Source organism: Oryctolagus cuniculus, chromosome 15 (assembly GCF_051225735.1).
Source record: "Oryctolagus cuniculus isolate XC-2025 breed Fujian yellow rabbit chromosome 15, ASM5122573v1, whole genome shotgun sequence".
In the NCBI taxonomy this organism is placed as follows: domain Eukaryota; kingdom Metazoa; phylum Chordata; class Mammalia; order Lagomorpha; family Leporidae; genus Oryctolagus; species Oryctolagus cuniculus.
Window position 1 is genome coordinate 13,636,705 of NC_142881.1, and position 21,634 is coordinate 13,658,338.

General features: G+C 44.2%; 1 protein-coding gene across 2 annotated transcripts; it reads right to left on the reverse strand.

The window, feature by feature from the left end:
- Positions 1-1,537: 1,537 nt before the first annotated feature.
- PNLIP (pancreatic lipase) lies at positions 1,538-20,420 on the reverse strand. Of its 2 annotated transcripts, NM_001082317.1 has the most exon segments (14): positions 1,574-1,660; positions 4,744-4,908; positions 5,926-6,034; positions 7,032-7,161; positions 9,462-9,580; positions 10,019-10,138; positions 10,254-10,373; positions 11,504-11,615; positions 12,843-12,977; positions 16,059-16,181; positions 18,907-19,012; positions 19,014-19,020; positions 19,023-19,061; positions 20,215-20,260. In NM_001082317.1, coding segments are annotated over 14 exon segments (1,395 nt in total). In that variant the 3' UTR covers positions 1,574-1,596.
- Positions 20,421-21,634: the final 1,214 nt, after the last annotated feature.

The window sequence follows — 21,634 nt, forward strand, 5'->3', positions numbered from 1 at the left end:
CTGAGGTGTCCTTCCCACCGTGTCTTCTTGGCAAATCCCTAGCCATCCTTTAAGTCTGGCATGATATCCCTTTCTCTCTTCAAACACTGTTGTTGGCCTATGGTTAGGGTCTAATACTAAATACTTGATTGCAGTAGATTTTTTACTTCAGTAAAGAAGGTAATTCAAAAAAATACTCCTTTGCTTTCCTAGCTCATTCCAGCCACATACAAATGGAACCCCCTACAGGAGTTTTCCAATGGTTTATACAGAAAAACAAACTAGCAATTAAGGAGAGGGAAGTGTTGAAAAGGGGAATTCTGGGTGCAGTGGGGGGCATAAAGGACATGCTAATTCAATATTTTTTATTTAAAAAAATTTTTTTTTAATTTTTGACAGGCAGAGTGGACAGTGAGAGAGAGAGACAGAGAGACAGGTCTTCCTTTGCCGTTGGTTCACCCTCCAAAGGCCGCCGTGGCCGACGCGCTGCAGCCGGCGCATCGCACTGATCTGAAGCCAGGAGCCAGGTGCTTCTCCTGGTCTCCCATGGGGTGCAGGGCCCAAGCATTTGGGCCATCCTCCACTGCACTCCCGGGCCACAGCAGAGAGCTGGAAGAGGGGCAACCGGGACAGAATCCGGCACCCTGACCAGGACTAGAACCCGGTGTGCCGGTGCCGCAAGGCGGAGGATTAGCCTAGTGAGCCACGGCACCAGCCTGCTAATTCAATCTTAAGAGAGGTAGGTAATGAAGAGGAGGAAACTCATCCTCGAACAAGTGGTGTCTACGCAGATTTAAGAACCAGTAGGAGTTGAACAGACGGGAAGACAGAGAGAAGATCACTGTAGGAAGACAAGGAGTTGGTGCAAGTGTCCAGTAGCATCTGAGACCAAGGCTCTCCTGGGAGACAGGACAAAGTCCAGAGTTCCAGCAGGGACACAACATGGGATGAGGCTGGAGCCTGAGGTGAGACCCAGGCAAGAAGCGCCTTGCAGAACTCGGTAAGGAGTATATATATTACATACATATATATATATACACACACTATATATATACTATACATATTCTATATATATGTGCTCAGGTTTCATCCTGAGCATCCCTGGGAGGAAGGTTGATTTGTGCTTCAGAAAGATCAGCCAGGCTGCAGAGAGGCAAAGAGTCTAGGGAAACCCCCGAGAGTAAGCAGAGCAGTTAGGAAGCATCAGCCATGTCCCACCCTCGTCTCCTGTGTCCTCTCTCCTGATATGGTGGATTAGGAGCAGACACAGAACCTAAATCGAATGGAATAAGTGGTGAGTGTTGGCACTTTCCACATGGGCAAGCAGAGAGGGTCACTTGGACCCAGAGGTCTGTCCAGTGATATCAGAGGTATTAATCATGGACATGATGACACTGTCCTATAAGCAACAGTCCCCAACTCAAGTGCCATACAATAGGTAGCAAGATTCAGCCATAATTTGTAGTTTTTCATACCAGCTGCAAATCTGGGATTTTATCACCTTATTTAAGAGATTCATTGCCAATAATGGGCATTGATGACCAATAAAGGGCAAGTATTGCTTGAGCAGTAGCTTTTATTAGCAGTGAGAGCCGGTGGTCACTTTCCAGCAGCCTCCTAACACGGGGTGAGGGTGAGCAGGATGTCCTCCCTCACGGTGTCTGTGCTGCAGAACTTGAACCTGTGGAGAGAAACAGGACACAGTCACCACGCGCTGGCACGCACTGGTGTGGTGAGCAGGAAGGCAGCCTCTGTTCTTGGGGCACTCTGGGCCCAGACACCGGCCCAGTAGAGGATTCGCTTGCATTAAGGACTGAATTCTCATTTCCAGTCTCGTTCTGTGGTTGTACAAGAGCAGAGAGGGGTTGTCGATGGCCCACAAAGAACAGGAGGAGCTCTGGGGTCACGTCTGACCATGTGCACCCAGGCAACTGAGCTGTAGCAGACTCAACGGCATGACCTAAGCATGGGACGCTGAGGGGCCTGCGAGAGATCGGCTAGCCAGTCCTATTTTAATTCCATAATTGAATTGGAATGACTCATTTTTCTCATTAAGACGGAACAAATACTTGGGATGTTTTGGAGCCAATTTTCCTGAATAGAATATATCAGCCTATGTAAAACTCTTGGCATGTAAAAGTGCTCAGAACAAAAATGTTTTTCTCTTCTTCTTCTTGATATTTAGACCACTTTCATATAATATGTCTATGCATAAAGGTAGCTGCACGTCTATGGCCTTTCTATTTGTTTGCTATTTGCTCCCTATGTTCCTCGTCTTTTATTTTTGTGCACATTATTATGAGTTCTGTTTTATTCTGTTTTATCTCTTTGTTTGATGATTAGCTATAGTTCTTGGCTTTATTCCTTTACTGGTTGCTTTGGGATTTATAACTCATATTTTTAACTTATCACATTCAAGTGATATTACACCAACCCAGAAATAATTTCCACTTCTCCCTTCCTGTCCTCTATGGTGCCGTCATCATTTATTTTACTTTATTTAATATAAAGCTCCTGAAAATATTTTCACTTTTTCAGTAGTCAACTGTTTTAAAATACATCTACATGATAATCTATAAAAATCTCATTTTTTCCTGTGTAATCACTACTTCCTGCACTCTTCAATCCTTTCTGTAGATCCTTTTCCACCAGTACTGTTTTGCTCTGCCTGCGGGACTTCCTGTGCCATTTCTTGCAGGGCTGTTTCCCGCATCACCTGCTGACATGAATTCTTTCTGCTCTGGTGCGTCTGAAACGTCCTCATTTCATCTTCGTCTTTGAAAAACATTTTTGTGGGTATAAACTCTAGACTAAGAATTTTCTCCTTCCAATACCTGAGTGGCACTTTCTTCTGCTGTCTTCTCGTTTGCCTTGTTTGTGATGAGTCTGCTGCGTTTTAAGTCTATTCTTCTGTAAGTAACGTCTTTTCTCTGTCTGCCTTTATGATTTTCTCTTTACAACTGGTTTTGAATGATTTTATTTTGATATATTCTGGTTGTTTTCTTTAATTTTCTTGTGTATTTTTTGGGGGGGACCCATTGGTCTATAGTTTCCAACAAGTTTGATAATTGTGGAGCATTATTGCTTCACATACATTTTTCTGTTCCTCTTCATTTGGAGTCTTCAAAGACAAATATTTGAGGATCAGACTTCTTCAAGTCAATCTACAGATCAATGATGTTCTTTGAATTCTTAAAATTCATTTTCTCTCTGTGTTTCATTTTATAGTTGCTTTTGTGTCTTCAAGTTCACTCATATTTTCTTCTGCAATGTCTAAACTGCTGTTAACTCCATTCAGTATATTTTTCACTTGACATTGAATTTTTCATCTCTGCAAGTTCATTTTGGATTTTTTTCTAATATGCATCATGCCTCTACTGACCTTTTGTACACAGGGGATACTGTTTAAAGAGCTGTTTTCACACCCCTATTTGCTGCTCTAACATCTGTGTCTATTTTGGTTTGGTGTCACTTGATTGATTATTGTTCTACACAGAGGTTGTATTTTCCTCTTTCTCCGTATACCTGGAAACCTTGGCATTAAAGTTAAATAATGTGGAATTTCTTTCACTAGCTGTTAGATGATTTTGTATCCCCATGAACATTCTTGAACTTTGTTCTGAGATGCAGTTATTTGGAAACTGACATTGTAAGGTCTTGTTCAATCTAGGCTAATTATTTCCCACTTTGAGGCAAGACTTTCCTAAATACTCTACCGAATGTTCCCAGAATCAAGGGCTTTTCCCATCTTGCTGGGCAAAGCAAGAGCTTTTCCTGCAAGGAGACTCTCTGATCCTTTGAAGTGGGTGTTTGCCTGGGTGTGGCTTATTATCTCACAGGCTTGTGCTGACCATGACTCTGCGGATTATTCAAAGAACCTTCTAGATCTCTGGGACTCCCCAGCTGAAACTCTCTCCTCTCTGATAGGCTGTCCTAAGAAACCCAGCTGCCTTGGCGTTTATAATTCATAGCTCTGTCTCTTCAACTTAGTGAGTCCACTGGGCTCTGCCTGAGTTTCTGCCACTTGTGCCTCATCCTGGACACTCAAGATTCTGCCTCCTGGGCTAGTTGAGGGTTTCACCTTGTTTTTTGTGTCTCGGACATCACTGTCATTTACTGCTTGATGTTCAGTGTCTTAAAAACTGTTGTTTCATATATTCTGTCTGAATTTTTGGTTGTTTATTGGGAAAAAACAGTGTTCATGTTACTCCATCGCTGCCAGAAGCCAAGCTGCTTGTTAGATGTTTCAGAGGAACGTTGTGCCGTGATGAGAGAAGCAGCAGAGCACTCCGCACCAGAACTTGCACCAAAAACTCTCAAGGTCACATGGATATTGCTGTGGTCATGATCAGCTCATCTTTGTTCATTCACCCTGGTAAGCGGCCTTTGGCTCATATGTGAGCCCTTGTCTTACATGCAAGGAAGGATTGATCTCCTGAACTTTGATTTCACTAGGAAGACCTGGGATTTGGAAGAGTTCTAATCTTCAATAAGCAGCAATTTGGTGCACCAATTTAGGAACATGAATACAGATTTTCATACACTCAATTTGTACCAGACAACATAACACATGTCTAAAAATCCGTCAAAGTTGTTTTCCTAAAGGTCTACACTTTGTCCTAAAGAAATAAAAGGTATTAGGAAGCAGTTGTGATTGGGGTATAACAGCCACGGAAGGGAGTTTATTGTCAAAGAGAATTTTAGTGGGACTATAATTATAAATAAACTCAATCTTTCAAATCTCCTTGGATTTTTATTACTTACACTCTTCCATCATTTTGTTCCACTGTGATCTGGGATGCTCCCACCTTGGGTAGGGTTGGGTTGATCACATTGTTATACCAAACAAACTTAACCTTCTGCACATCCCCGACATCCACATCAGAGTCAAACTCATTTAAATGAGTATCACCTGGTTTGAGAAGGCCCCTGGGAAGTTAAGAAGTTTAAAAAGAAGTGAACATACATACATATATACACATCTATGTACACTCAGACACAGGCACATATAAGAGCATACACATATCCAGGTATGCACGTGTACACTTCTTACACCAACATACAATGCATCTTTGCTTAAAATTATTGTTCTACCTTTGTTATTCTAAATTCATCTATTAATAATGTTTTACTAACAATGACTCATATAACTTTTACATCATCTTTATTTTATTTTTTTTAAAAAGGTTATTTATTTGAAAGACAAAGTTACAGAGAAAAGGGGAGATGGAAAGAGAGAGACAGAGAGACAGAGATAGACAGAGAGACAGAGATATCTTCCATCTGCTGGCTCATTCCCCCAAATGGCTGCAAAGGCTAGGGCTAGGCCAGGCCAAAGCCAGGAACCCAGAATTCCATCTAGGTCTCCCACATGGATGGTAGAGTCCAAGTACTTGGGCCATCTTCCATTGCTTTCCCAGGTGCATTAACAGGGAACTGTACAGGAAGTGGAGCAGCCAGGATTCAAACATGTGCTTATATGGGATGCCAGCTTGGCTGGTGGCAACTTAACGCCCTACACAACAACACCAACCCCATCCTCTTGATTTTAATTAAATTTCAAGCATGTTGTAGTCACAGTCTCCTACAATTTAATAAATGATGACATTCTTATGTCATCTTTCCTGGTTGCTTTGTGAGGAGAATAATTCTTTACAACTTATAAATCAGAGGCCAAATAGACATTAATGGCTTTCTCAGGAAACGGCAGAGGAGCAAAAGATGGAGACACAATTCTGACATGTAGTAGGGTACAAAGGTGAAGGGTACAAAGGTGAAGGGTACAAAGGTGAAGGGTACAAAGGTGAAAGAATTTCTTTCTTTTTATTCTGTGTGACAGTGCTCTTCTCCAATATAGTAATGAGTAAACAAACTCTGTGTCTATAACATACAGCATACATGTCCAGTACTCAAACATTTAAGAAGCTCAGAGTAAATTTCACTCACGTGAAAATTTCGTACTGCTTAGAGTTCCCTTTACTTCCATACAAAGACACCAGCACATGTCCTGTAACCCTCCTTCCAGAGAGTGTGACAGCCACCTGATACCTCCAACCTGCATGGGGACAAAGTTTGCAAACTGTGAGAGTGCAGGGAAGAGACGTGGAAACAGGTTAACATGGACCCCATCAATGTAGAATTCTCAAAAACGTATATGTGGTGTTGGTGATTCCTCTTTTTTTAAAAGGATCAGATATGGGAGGAGAGAACCTCCACTTTGACTATGACCTTGTCTAAACAAGATAAGAGTCGGAGAACTCAGAGGGCTTCCATAGCCTTGGAAACTCATGACTGGAGCATAGGGAGATTACTGATGCCATAGACAGGAGTGTCAATTGGTAAAGTCAACAACAGGAGTCACTGTGCACTTACTCCTCATGTAGGATCTCTATCCTTAATGTGCTGTACATTGAGATTTAATGCTATAACGAGTACTCAAACAATATATTTCACTTTGTGTTTCTATGGGGGTGCAAACTGTTGAAATCCTTACTTAATGCATACTAAACTGATCCTCTGTAAAAAAAAAAAAAAAGAAATTATCAATTCCCAACTTGACTCTCACTGGGATTAAACATGACAATAGGTCTGCTCTGATTTCATCATCATTTAAAAAAATCATCTATTATTTTTCACTTTATGTTTCTGTGTGGGAGCAAACTGTTGAAATCCATACTTAATGTATACTAAGCTGATCTTCTGTATATTAAGATAATCGAAAATGAATCTTGATGTGAATGGAAGGGGAGAGGGAGTGGGAAAGGGGAGGGTAGTGGGTGGGAGGGACGTTTTGCGGGGGAAGCCATTGTAATCCATAAGTCGTACTTTGGAAATTTATATGCATTAAATAAAAGTTTAAAAAAAAAAAAAGGATCAGATATGGAGAAGTTTATGTTTGCATCATTAATAGTTCAGGTCCCAAAGTCTCTTCAGTTACTCCAAGTAGACATCACCACACTGAGCATGCTATTGGGCATTTTTCCACATTAGGGAGGAGGAGAGGGAAAAATACACAGCATTTAGAACTTAAGGCAAGTAAAACAGAAACTTACGAGCAAAATTACTGGAATCACCAGTGTTGAGATAGAATGTCTGGCCCACTCCATCTGTTTTCCTAGAAAACCTATCAGCGTAATGTCCCATCTGCGGGCAGTCTCCATTGGAACAGGGGAAGCACTTGTTCTAGGGAACACGAATACAAGATGCATGAGGAAGCTGCATAGTAGCACCCGTCCTTTGCCATGTGCTGTTGCAGTCCAACAACACGGAGGTCAGTTCTGTTCTCATGGTGAAAGAGGACTTTAACAGAAAGGTATGTACGTCACTATTCACAAGGATACATCAGTCATTTTACCAATAAATAACACAATACTGAAAAAAATCACACAATGAGAAAAGAGGCAGATTAAGACAAGAAAATGTCCTCTTTCTGGACCAGAGGCATGTTGTACAAGAAATGGAGAGGGAGGCACAGAGTTGGGAGGATGAGCTTCCCAATTCCCAGCGTGCAGAGGAGGATGAGCGAAGCCAAATGGTCAACTCCAGAACCAATGGACCAGATGTGTGTACATGGCTATGATTCAGGATCTGCCTCCAGCAAGAGCTCAGGGAAGACTCTGACAGCCAGCAAGAAATGGCCAAAGCTCTCTGAAGGCAAAGTCTAAGTCAGAAGAGAGGGAGAGCCCCAACTCTCACCTCCAAATGCCAGCAGTGTGCCCATCAACAAGGCAGAGGGGGATACGGCCCAGAGTGCAATGGAACCAAGAGCCCCTGAACCAATGGCCCTGAGTCATTCCCTCCACTGAGCACACACTGACCAGAGCACCACCATGATCACCTGGTCTAGAGCCAGAGAGAGGCTGAGGCTGAGGTCCAAAGGTGGAGAAACGCCAGCACCGCTGCTCACTAGGCTAATCCTCCACCTGCGGCGCCGGCACCCCGAGTTCTAGTCCCGGTTGGGGCGCCGGATTCTGTCTCAGTTGCTCCTCTTCCAGTCCAGCTCTGCTGTGGCCCAGGAAGGCAGTGGAGGATGGCCCAAGTCTTTGGGCCCTGCACCCGCATGGGAGACCAGGAGGAGAAGCACCTGGCTCCTGGCTTCGGATTGGCACAGTGCACCAGCCGTAGTGGCCATCTGGGGGATGAACCAACAGAAGGAAGACCTTTCTCTCTGTCTCTCTCTCACTGTCTAACTGCCTGTCAAAAACAAACAAAAAAACAAAAACAAAAACAAAAACAAAGGTGGAAAAATGTGGAAGAGAGGACATTGTACTGAGCATCCCTTAAAATGTGTTTAATTTTATGAATCAGACTCAATTTTAACTGGATGAGATTTACAATTGATTTGTTTGTTTATTTGTTTTCTGCATTTCCTAGCCTTGGATATTGGGGAAGAAGATAAAAATAGTTCTACCAAAGAAAGCAGTAGAATGGGATTTTTTTTAACCCAAAAGCAAATTGTGTGTGAATAAACTGAACACCCCTTCCATAGAAAGCTAACATTTACCCACTACAAATTCTTACAGTTTAGGCTCTGGGCTAAGTAATTAACATATATCATCTCTCATTAAGTCTTCCCACCAAATACATTGAATCTACCATTATTGTTCACATTTATAGGTGAAGAAATTGACTTAGAGATGTGAAGTACTTTCTCCAAAGTTATTCAGCATTTTATTGGTGAAAACTGGATTCCATCTCCTCTTGTTTTCAGTAAGGCAAGCCCCTCATTAATTATGCAAGCCTTGTCACGTGAATTATGTGATTTTTTAAACTAAATGATGTATGTTACTGATTTTAAAAAAGTTACAGTGAAAAGGAATTTTTTTTGGAAAATAATAGGCAATAGATACTAGTGGCCTTCAGAAAGTTCATAGAAAATGTTGCTGTGAAAAACCATGCATGGATTTTTAAAAACGCTTGCAACATTATAGATTTATCTTGAAATTCCATTTTTCAGCACAAGTTTTTAAAGTACTCTTCATATTTGTGATCACAAATAGGAATTCAACCCATACAACGAGTGGATTCCAAGAAGATGAAATCACAGGAAAATACCGGCCATTATGGTTGCATAGGCAGATGCAGGTGCATAGGCAGGCCCACATGGCCACTGTTCTGTTGTCTAAAAGGTCAACATTTAAGGAAACATTTCAACATTCCTCAGCTTCCTGTGGTCGCAGGTCACTTGCCCATAGATGAGTTCTTTCACTGTCGTTTAGGATTATTTCCTTTGCGAATTTGAGCATTTCCCTGACACACAGAAAAGTGACAGAGAACATTGCAGACACAGGACTTTTACATTTCCAAAACTGCTTCTCTAGAGCCTGTCGATGCTTTATCACCAAGAAAATATGCATTTAGGGTTGGCGGTACAGTTACATACGGAAGTATGAGCATCCACTAAATGCTCTCATGAGCGATGACTCCCACCAGCCATGAGAAGTGACCGTCACAGAGCTTAAAGTGGAAAGAATTTCACTTACTTGGGTGAAGGCGGTGTAGGAGGCACAAGAGAAACCAGCAAAGCCATTAGGATTGACAATGCTATCAGCGTAATACTTGTAGCTTCTTAAGTGATTACAGGCCACAAAGTCTCGAGTTCCTTTGAAATCAGACACGAGTACACATGAACAACCACCTTGATTTTTCCAAGTCAATTTCGTGATCAGAATACCAATGCTGAAGTAGAGTTCTCTAATTAGTGGGAATTCATGTATGAAGTACAGTTAGGATTGGTGATGCAACCAGAAGTTAACTATGGTTGAAGACTGTAATGGTTAATATCATAGTTAAATAAAATGGAAAAATAACTTTAGAAAGAAAAGATTGGTTCAAATAGGTAACACATAGTCATGTATTCCCAAAGTTAGGCCCGTGGAAAATTGACTGCAAATACGTCTTCTTTCCCAGGCTCCTCATGCCTGATTCAGTGAAAATCTCTATCTTGGGGATACAATTAAAAGTCACTTGTCCTAGAAAATGTGAGACAGTACAGTCCTATGGTGGTCAGGAAGTTTAGCCAAACAAAACACAATCTTACCTTCCCAGATCCCGTTTATGTCAACAATCTGAGAGAGAACATTCTTCTGACATCCGGGCATTTCTTTTCCTCCATTTGGAAAGAAATCTAGGTGACCGACAGTTTGGCTCATTCCAAACCCTGAAGAATTTTAAAAATAAGGGAAGGTTCATGTTACCATGTAGACTCGAGTCACTCCAAAACACTCTAATATATAGACTTGAAACCTTGTTGGAAGACAAGTGGAGGGACTCACCCAAGTTGGGGACCATGGGAGCAGCATCCGTGTGAATTACATCCACAAACTGAGCATCGCTGGGATCCAACCGGACTATTTCAGGTGTACCCTGAAAGTAAGGTTCAGCTGGATCCAACCCTAAAGCAAACAGATGTGGGCTTATTACCTGTCAGCATTCACACACGTTCCCATCTCCCCGAGTTACAGACCTGTGGGTCAAGTATTGGCAGCAACACTTCCTTTTGTTACTATTTCCCATAGGGAAATTTGCCTCTAGTTTGTACATTTTTTTCCCACACGATAGAATCTGCTTCTGCTTATGGGTGTTTCATCCCTGGCGGAATCTTGCTTACTAGCAGTGGATCCAACAAAAGGGCTGGCCCCTTGGGAGACACTGGACTAAGAAAGCCCCTAGGAGACTGTGAACTCCCAGGAGGCCGAGGACCTTGGCTTTGCTAGTCGCTCAGTCACAGAGTCTTGCTGAGCAGACTGTGGCAAACGTTTACAGAAAATGGGAAATGCAGACATCTATCCAGCAAGTTAATGGGTGGATATTTCAAATGCCTCCGCAAATCTAAATGCATCCAATTTAGCCAAAGCGTGAAAAGGAGACTCACTGGGTCAGAAGCAGAAAGTTGGCAGATGACATGGGAAAATGAAGTAGTCACCTGTCAACCCGAGGGAGTGAAGTGTTTTTCACAAGGTTACAGGGGATTGGTTTAGGGCCAAGGAATCCAAAGGAAAGCGAGTGGGAGGTTTGTAAAATAATGTTTTATAGAAATCCAATTAGCAGCATTCAGTACTGGCAGCCCAGGGCAGCCTGACCATCTGCCCTCCAACTTCCCACAGCTCTAGGATTGGGGTTGATGAGGTTTGGACTCATTAGCCATTGCTGCTAAAGCGGAATACAATTAATTGTGCAAACATGAGCTCTTTGGGTTTAATTTCATATGCATTCTATTATGTACAGTATTCATTGTATTCATGAAAATTCTCCTTTGCAAATGCCTGACAATGGAGAAATAGATATGAAATAAAATCTCCAGATATTCCTAATTCAGACTTCAGCCACATGGAATATATTTCCATCTTAGAGAGGCATGTGGACCAGAGATCTGTATCAATAAAAGATTCCCAAAGCCTGATTTCTGATCACGCAGACCAATTCAGAAAGTGTGGCAAGGTCAAAGGCAGGTGTGCACCGACTTTCCCTCCAGCATTTCCTCTTAGAACCCAGGAGGCCACATGTAGTCTAAAACTTGACCAACCTGTGATTCGTCCAATAGCCCCGTTGGTTCTCCGTCCCACCTCCCCGGCAGCGTGGGCACCCAGGCTGTGGCCGATGACGTGGATGTTGGAAGGAGAGTACCCCAGCGACGACTGTGGGGAAATGAAGACAGCCAGACTGTCACCCAAAATGTGTCCTTGGACACACGTCTTGGAGCTGAAGGCCCATGAGCAGGGGCGGTTGCAGGAAGGGCACGTGCACCGCGGGTCCGGCCCAGAGCCAGCCCTGAGCTCTCCTGGGAGGAAGGTGCCCGCGGGACCCTGCCGAGGCGGGGGGCTGCGGCGGAGGGGCAGGCGGAGACTCTGCTAGGACGCGTTTCCTGCCCTGGCTCTCGGGGCTCCCTGTTCCTCCTCGGGACACCCGGGTTTCTTATCTCTAGCGCAGACCCCTCTGCTTGTCACTGCTGGATGACATTTACTATTCTTTGTTTAAAAAAATATAAATTTTTCTACTTTCACCATTTGTTTAGCTTTCACTCTCAAATGAATGTTCCTATGCAAATATGAAAATCAATAATGTAGGACATGCACTTTTCTCCTGTTGATCTGTATTGGATTAAATTGCTTCCGAAATCCTGCTGAAGATTCCAAAAGAAGAACTAATAAGGGGGCAGGAGATCCCTGCAAAAGAAAGTCTCTTTGGAATGTTATCAAATATGACCAATTCCAAGACAGACACAGAAGGAAACCTCTGGAAATTTAGGTTTTAGGAAGACATACTTTCACTGTAAAGCCATTGACGTGCTTGTTTTTCCCCTACAGATATCATTAAAAATGGACATGGTGTTTAACACTTAAACGACTGCTTCCATGTTTCAAGGACAGAAATGGGGGTTGTTACCCACAGATGACAGAACAGAAATTTGGATCAGAAAGTCATATTGAAAGAAGTTACTTAAACATAAGTTTAATATTTTCTGTTTTTTTTTTTTTCAAATCAGACTAGCTTCTTATTGTACTTAAAAAACAAAACCCCAACTAAAAAAGCTAGTTTAGTTTTGAGATTGACCTTGTCATGTCAACTTGATAATAACTAGTAAAATTAAAATAAACTCTGTTGAGAATTCAGCAAAAATAACCCATATACTTGCTTGGGGAAGTTCACTTAATGAAAAACAAAAGCTAATTTATTAACCTAAATAGGGTTATTGGTGATCCCAAATCTAGATTTTTTTTTGCATTTTTCTTTTCAACCAAAGGAAAAGGCATACTTTCTAATAGAGCAATGTCTTTATCAATGCTCATACCTACAACATTTTTGGGGAAAAAGAACCCAGAGGGCAATGTGCGTGGGCTTTTACATAACCTAGACGTAGTTACCTGTAGAGTGCCAACTAAGTACGCCACTTCCGCCCCGACAATCCGGATGTTCTGCGTGGCCTGCGGGTATGTAGTGCGGGAGCCCCCCTTCCAGTCCACACAGATGCAGTTCACGGTTTCCACCTGAAACAGGTTCTGATGGGAGAGACACAAAGACGAGGTGAGTGATGCAGGATCTTTCTTAATAGCTGTTAACACACGTGAAGACCAATACAAATTCCTTCCTCAGCCTATAACGTATCACGTCACTTTTAACCCCAACCCAATGAATAAAACTTCTGGTCGGCTTTAGATATGCAATCCTGCATAGCATTTAACATTGGCTCTGAATTGAGAGTTGGCCATCATGGGACCCGATTCTTGGGATTTCTAGATACACAGACATTTGATTCAGGGGGAAAATGCATTAAATATGGCACAAAGGGTTGTGTCATTAGAGCATCATAAATGTCATAACACTCAATGCCCCTTACTAGGCTACATCCATGGACATTGCCCATCTTCTACACAACTGTACCCTAGTGCCAAGAACAGTTCTTTGCATGCAGTAGGTGTTCAATACATACCTGATGAGCGAATGAAGACTATATTAGGACTCCTCAAGTAGGTAAATATGTTGAAAGTAAAGGAGTAAGCTTTTCCATGATAAATTTTTTGGATGAGGACATTTTATTGCACATCATTGAAATTGTTTTACATAAAAGTATCATCTATTAGATACCTACTGAGAATCTTGTCCGTTGGGTTCAGTTATAACTTCCTGGTTAGCTTTGGCAGGAATGATATTTGTTTGAGTGTGTATAGTCACATCTTTTTCCAAAAGATGATTGAGAACAATGAAATGATTTTAGAAATCATTGCCAATCCTTTCAGTTTTGCAGAAGGAGAGGTCCAAGGTCATGATAAACTAATGATAGATTCAGGATTGAATTTGGGACTCTTCACTATCTAGTTTAATCCACTTATTTTTCTGTCGTAATGAAACAGTGTTGGCAAAGCCAAATGAAATGCAAGAAAAATATATATGGTTTTGGAATTTTGGAAATAAGTTGTAGGGGTTGGCACTGTGGCATAGTAGGTTGAGCCTCCACCTGCAGTGCTTCTTTCCCACATGGGCACTGTTCTAGTTCCAGCTCTAGTTCCTATCCAACTCCCTGATAATGTACCTGGAAAAGCAGCAGAGGATGGCTCAAGTGCTTGGGCCCCTAAACCCCCATGTGGGAGACCTGAAATAAGTTTCGTTTCGTTTCGTTTCTTTTCTTTTCTTTTCTTTTCTTTTCTTTTCTTTTCTTTTCTTTTCTTTTCTTTTCTTTTCTTTTCTTTCTTTCTTTCTTTCTTTCTTTCTTTCTTTCTTTCTTTTTTTTTTTTTGGACTGGCAGAGTTAGACAGTGAGAGAGAGAGAGAGAGAGAGAGAGACAGAGAGAAAGGTCTTCCTTCTGTTGGTTCACCCCCCAAATGGCTGCCACGGCCGGCGTGCTGTGCCAGTCTGAAGCCAGGAGCCAGGTGCTTCTCCTTGTCTCCCATGAGGGTGCAGGGCTCAAGCACTTGGGCCATCCTCCACTGCACTCCCGGACCACAGCACAGAGCTGGACTGGAAGAGGAGCAACTGGGACAGAATCCAGAGCCCCAACCGGGACTAGAACCCAGGGTGCAGGAGCCACAGGCGGAGGATTAGCCTAGTGAGCCATGGCGCCAGCGAAAGAAGTTTCTGGCTCCTGGCTTCAGCCTGGCTCAGTCCTGGCTGTAGTGGCCATTTGGGGAGTGAACCAGCGGATGGAAGACCTCTCTCTCTGTCTCTCTTTCTCTCTGTCTGTAACTCTGCCTCTTAAATAAATACATAAATTCTTAAAAATAATTTAAAAATAAATTGCATATATACATCTTAAAAGACTATATTCCTTTAAGCTAAGAATCATGTTTTTCTTACTATTGCATAGAATTCTATTACTTATAGAATTCCATTAATTGAATATTAATATTAATAGAACTCTATTAATTCTATTATTATATATCATCAATTTAAATTAAAAGACAAGTTCTGTTTTTTAAAAATATTTATTTTTTAGAGAGAGAGAGAGACAGACACAGAGGCAGAGAGGTAACTTCTGTCAGATAGCTCACCCCCTAAATGCCTGCAATGCCTGCATCAGCCAGGGCTGCACTGGGCTGGGCAGAAGCCAGGAGCCCAGAACTCCACCTGGATCCCCCTGCAGGTGGCATGGACTCAAATTCCTGCACCATCATCTGTTGCCTCCCAATCTGTGCATTAGCACGAAGCTGATCAGAAGTAGAGGCAGGACTCAAACCCAGGTCCTCTGATCTGGGACACAGGCCTCCCAAGGATCCCACTGGACCACAGTGCCTACCCTTTTACTGATTATTTTTAACCTTGTGAAGCAAGTGGATGTGAGCGCATTTATGAGTCTTCAGGATCAGTGGATGTGCATCCAAACTGACTCAGTTCAGTCTCTGGCTTGAGACAAAGACTTGGCAGGAATGAAGTGGCTGTGGGGAGACCTTGGTGTCTTTTTCTTAACACATCTAGAAGTGAATACAGCTTTGTGCCCTAGCTGATGAATACATGAACAAATGCACAAACAAATGAATCAGTGCTAACGTTCTTCAAGCACTAGCAGTTATCGGGAAATTTTATTCTGCTTGATTTTCTGCCATTTAATTCTTCACTATTCCAGGGCACCGAGCCCATGGCAAATTAAAGAAAATAGGATTACTGTTATTGAAACAACAGAAGCTGGAAATGCAAACCATCACATTTCCTCTAGGCGGTGCTACCCATGGAGATCAAAGAGCAACAAGTGAAAACGGAAGGAAAATAATGAATTTTGAAAAATGGGATCTCCTAGCTCTTCACATGGACATTGAAAGTCAAGGGAAAAACAAGGGCCTGTGGACAATTTGTATGCATCTGTGCGGCGGCTTCCATGGCTGACACTTTGAAACACTGCTGGGTTAGTTCCAAATAACCACTGCCTGGGGCCACCAAATGCCTGCTGACAGCATCATCAGGAGCGCCCCAGGCCCCCTCCATCGCCAGCACCCCCTGGGTCTCTCCCGGGAAGCCCAGGCCCAGCAGGGGTCACAGGGCCCTCCTAGGTTGTACCAGTGTTTGTCCTCCTTGGCTGAGGACCACACCTTACTGGTTGCTCATTGTCACCACTAAGCAGCCTTCCCTTAAGAGGTCACCGCGTCTCTCACCTCGCACAAGTTAGACAGCCAGTTCTCTTCTCCCTTGTCCGTGAATCCGTGGATAATGAAACGAGTTTTCCTATCTGTTCTGAAATTGGAGCCTCTGATGGTTGATGCGTCTGCCGAGATTTCCTGTATAGGGAACAAAGTGTTTCAAGTCCATTGTCTCGCAGTATCCAGCGGAACCCTGGGTCGGGGGAGGGGGTAGTAGGAAGGAGGTCATCGCTGGGGGATGACATCCTTGAGGATTCTCCTACAATGACTAAGCTATTCACAGTTATCACTAAGTTGCTACTTGTGGGCCATCACAAAATTTTTGCAGTTGTTCAACTCGGGCTATGTCTGTTATTACTCTGCTGGTAAAGATCTTGCCTACACACTCCAGGGTTTTCCATTCTGCAGATGCCTTATACACAGATATTCATGTCTAGTCTGTTTCCTGCTCTGTAACGGAAGTCTCTAGACTGAGTAATGTATAAGCAGTGGTTTATTTTGTCATGGCTCAAGAGGCTGGGGAATCCAAAAGGATGGTGCTTGCATCTCTCAAGAGCCTTTGTACTATGTCCTCCTCTGTTGGCAAGTGAGCATGAGAGAGAGAGAGAGAGAGAGCGAGCGCACAAGTGAGTACTGGACTCCCTTATTCAATAAAAAAATTTTAAAACATTCATTTATTTGAAAGAGCTGCAGAGAAAAAGAGAGAGGGAAAGATCTTCCATCCACTGATTCACTCCCCAAATGGCTTCAATGGCTGGGGCTAGGCCAGGTTGCATCCCGGAGCCTGGAACCCCATCCACATCTCCCATGTAGGTGGCAAAGACACATCTTCTGCTACTTTCCCAGGCACGTTAGCAGGGTGATGGACTAGAAGTGGAGTCGCAGGACTCGAACCAGCTCTCCTGTGGGATGCTGTCCTTGCAGGCAGCGGCTTAGCCCTCTGTGCCACAGTGTGGCCCTTGAGCTCCTCTGTATCTGGATCCCACTCCCCTGTAACTGCATCAGTGCACTTAGCACAGCAGAGGCCTCACAGCCTTATCAAGTCTTAATGATCCCGCCTGGTAACATCATCACCATGGCAACTTCAACATGAGTTTGGGTGGGGACATTCAAACCATGGCTCCTCTCACACTTAGAATGCTTACCAAATGGTATCATGGAGGCATGGCAAGATGGTTATGAAGCTAATGGAGCATTTATAATCAGATTATGTCGATTAATACTTGTCCTGAAAGCCTTGGAGACGTGAGTTCCACTGCCTAGTTTGTTTTCTTTAGAAGCCTTGACTATTCAGGATCTGCTGTGGTTTGCATATCCCCTCCAAAACGCATGCTTACAAAAGGCCATTGTGGTGATGTTAAGAGATCAGACCTTCAAGGAGCGGCTGGGGTTCTGACTTCATGACCAGATGAATGCTGTTGTCACAGGCGCGGGCTAACCACTATGGGAGTGGGCTTCTGACCCAAGGGTGAGCTCGGCCCCCTCCCTACTTCCCTCTCCCTTGCCATGTGATACTCTCGCCAGATGCATCCTCTCCTCCTCCTCACACTTCCCAGCCTCCAGACTCCTGAATTAGAAAACTTCCACTGCTTGTAATTACCCAGCTCCTGGTATTCTTTCGTAGCACCACGAGATGGACTAAGACAGAAAAGTTGGTACAAGGAGTGAGAGTGTTGCTGCAATACCTGAAAATGTGGATGCTGCTTCGGAACTTAGTAACCGGCAGACTGGAAGAATTTGGAAGAGCAGTTTAGAAAGAGTCTGTTTTGGCCATGAATGGATTGTTAACGATGATACTGGTGAGGGCTCAGAAAAAGAAGAGCGGCAGTGGAAATCTGATCACGCAGGTGGTCATCACCAGAATGGTGGGAGAACTGTGGATGGCGAAGGCCATCGTTCCGCGATCTCACATGGAAAAGAGGGTAAGGGTATCGATGTCACACCGGTGAAAAGGACTTGGCAGAACTGTGTCATGTCCTAGGACTTGACGGAACGCAGCGCTGAAGAGCAATGAACAGAACATCTGGCAGGAGAAATAGCTAAGGAGCAAAGCAGTTAGGATGCTTCATGGCTACTTTTAACTGTATATTAAGAAGCAAGAGGGAAAAACATGAGTTCAGATGGATTCTGTACTTCACAGGGAAGCAGAGCAGAATGGTTTGAAAATTCTTGGCCTGCACATGTAGGGAGTGAAGTCACCTTTGGGAGAGTGGAGACAAGGGTGGAGCCAGGTGACGTTTTGTGAGATCGGAATGGAGAAAGGAAAGCCAGATGCGATTGCTCATCAAGACAGTGGGAGAATGGCCCCTACATCATTTCAAAGACCTCTGAGGCTTCCCTTCCCATCCCAGACCCAGAGCTCCAGGGGGGCAGATGGTTTTGGGGGAGGAGCTGGGGCATCACTATCCAGAGCCACGTTGAGCCACTGCACCCCACAATCTGATATAATTTTCCCCAGCCTTCCTAGCTATGGCTCAAGTGGTGGGACCTTAAAGAGGTTATTAGGTCACAAGGGCCCTGTCCTCATGGATGGCTTAACGCTGCGATTGTGAGAGTGTCAGTAATCACAGGAGTGAGTTCCTCGCAATAGGGCAAGTGCACTCCACACCCTCTTCCTCTCTCGCTCCCGCATGCCCCCTTTCCATGCGTTGCAGCCTGCAATGCAGCAAGGGGCCCCCCACAGGTGCGGGCTTTGCCCTTGGGCTTCCCTAGCTCCAGAACTACAAGCCAGTGCTTAGAAATACCTACTGTTTTGGGGCAACCAAGTCCATGCTGTCATGTTAGGCTCAACAATGAACCAAGACAGTATCCTGATTTCATGACCTAGACAGGACTAAGTTCCAAAGACAATGAAAATTCTTACTTGGAAGTTGTTTGGGTTCTCATTAGTGTAGAGGAGGAAGCGGGTGTTGACAATTTTGGGGGTCGAGGGCAACGTGCTGAAGGGTCTTTCTAATGTTCCTCCCCACGGGGATTCATTCCCGAAGCAGCCGAGTCTCTCGTAGCAGACTTCCAGTCCTGCAATCATCCAGGATTTCAGGGATGTTAGTTTAGCCAGAGCAGCCTTGGTAGTGGTCTTTCAGCCAGACCACAAGGTAAATTATGTAGGTGGCCGGTTTTCCTCCTCTGCTTCCCCAGCTACCCTCCCAGGGACACACTCCTAAAACAGCTTCAAAAGACAACACCTGCATTACGGACTGGCTGCGATCTCTGGTTTCCACCCAGTGAGAACCTCCAACCTCCACTCCCTCTGTGTCTCTGTCCAGCTCCACAAAGGGGGTGGGGGCTCGTTTTAGCTTCTCAACTCAATGTCTTCTTCCTTGGGCTTTTGGTGGCCAGGAACAAAGCAGTTCTGGGTCCCCCAGCCTTGAAGAGTGGACAGCAGGACTCCCAGAGACTTGCAGCCACCATCTGGTTTTGTATTTTGGGTGGAAATTTGAGTTTCCTGCAAAAGCCAAAACCTATCTCCACCTTAGCTGAGCAGGTAGGCATGCGACCTACGCTGGAGGCAATCGTGGGTCCCTCCCCGCTCCGTAAAGAAGCTGTTCCCAAACAATGTGACCAAGCCCACGCGCTGGTGCAGCTCTACGCTTGGCTACTCCCCCACAAAGGAACAACTGAATCTTGAGGATGGTGAAAGCAAGATTAGCAGTGAGATAAGAGCTGTAGCTCCTGCCGGAGCTGCATTCCTGGAACTCCTGTCCTGTGCCAGCTGCTGGGCCCAGCGTTGCTTATCTTACCTAAGCCCCACTATCATCCCATGAGTGATGCCATCATCACTTCCCAGGCAAAGATACTGCATCACAGCAAGGGAAGGGAATTTGCTGTGGGAACTGGAGTTGTGGGTGGTGGACACACAGTTCACTCCCCTTCCTTGACCCCAATTTAGAGTTGCTAGTTGTAGCCCACAAAAATACAAGCTAAATTTGAATTTCAAGTATTTTTTTTCAGAACGGCTTAAAAGAGCAAACGTGTCACATATTCCTGGTTGATCTGGATTGTTTGTTGTTTATCTTAAATTCAAATTGAGCAGAGATGCCTTGAATTTTATCCTGCAGCTCTTCTCAGAGTGCTTGCGCTCTTCAGCCGTCTCCTTCGCCTTACTCCGGGTCTGCACAGAGGCCTGAGTTCCAGGGACTCTCTCCCAGCTGCCCCGGGTGTTTTTTCTTACCTGCCACGGCCCCCAGCAGCAGAGGGAGTGCCCACAGCAGCAGCATCTACATAAAAAGTTAAAAACAGGATTGAGTCTGGCTCTGAATGTCCTTCAAAAGAGCGGCACAGTGCAAGTTCTTTTAGGCATCTGGGGAACACGGGTGGATTCCAACAAGCGAGGAACATGATCCTGACTCACCGTGGCGGTTGTCGGGTTCTGCCCACAACCAGACACACCGAAAAGCCTTTTTTATAGGCAAACCTTATCTCTCTGAGCAGTACCGTGGAAATATGCCCTGGAACGAGAGAGGCTTCCAAGAATCTAGTTCTAATTTTAATCCCAGATAAACCTAGATTGATAAAGGAGGTAAAGTTTCCCACAGCGCTTGTGGGGAGATGAGAAAGGGGCAGGTATGAGTAGTTCTCTTCCCATGCGATTACGTCGTGCTTGGACCCACCAGAATTTAATGGCATGGAAGGAAAGCTCTAGTCTGCCCTGCGGTTGGTTTACAATTAATTCTCTGGGAATGTGTGAAGCTGGACGGTTTTCACAGCTTTGCTGACGGCCGTGCTGAGCACAGGTGTGGACAGCTGCCCACGCTCATGCAGGTCTTTCGTGACCTTGCCTGACCTTGAGAAACAGATGCAGTCCTTTGAGTGTGCGCTCGCACACGTGCTGCTCACCAATACCGTGTAGGAAAGAATGAACACACCAGAGGAACTGCGCTTACTTCTGAGGACACAGAGCTGGGATCCCTGGGCCTACCATTGCACTAAGAAGTACACCTAAGATTCAACTTGGGGAAAAATATCTTGGGAAAAGTGCCCTGAAGGAGAAGTTTCGATAGAGATGAACCGGGTTGCTTTCAGTTAGCGACGGCTTGCTCACCTTTAAATTTACAACGACCGAAGCAGGACACTAGAACTTTAAGAGAACAGAATCCTTTATCCTGACTGTGTCATAGTCTCAGGATGAATCGTATGAAATTGCCACATTCACAGGTCAAAAACTGTCAAATAGGCATTCAGCCTTTTGATAAAATTGATAGTTACTGAAAAAGTATCGAAATTATTTGGGTACAGGGAAATGTTAACCTAAGGACAAAAGGCACAGGGAAGGAATGCAGTGGATGGGAGCCCCAGCAAATTCCCATTGGCTCCCTCCTGTCTCAGCCTTCAATCCACCACGGGGAGTCTTATCCAGCCTTCCTTAGGTTGGCTCCCTTTTCTCTCTGACAAGGTCTCCCCTTAGAAATGCCCATATTTGATACTTACATGAGCCATTGGGGGTCATCACCTCGGAGAACACTGGAATTTTCTGGGTTTTGGGGTCATACCTGAGCATATAGCGCCATGCTCGATACATAGCAAGCCCTCAACACATCTCTGGATGAGCAAACAATTGAGGAGGGAATAGAGAAGCAATTTATTTTGCATAA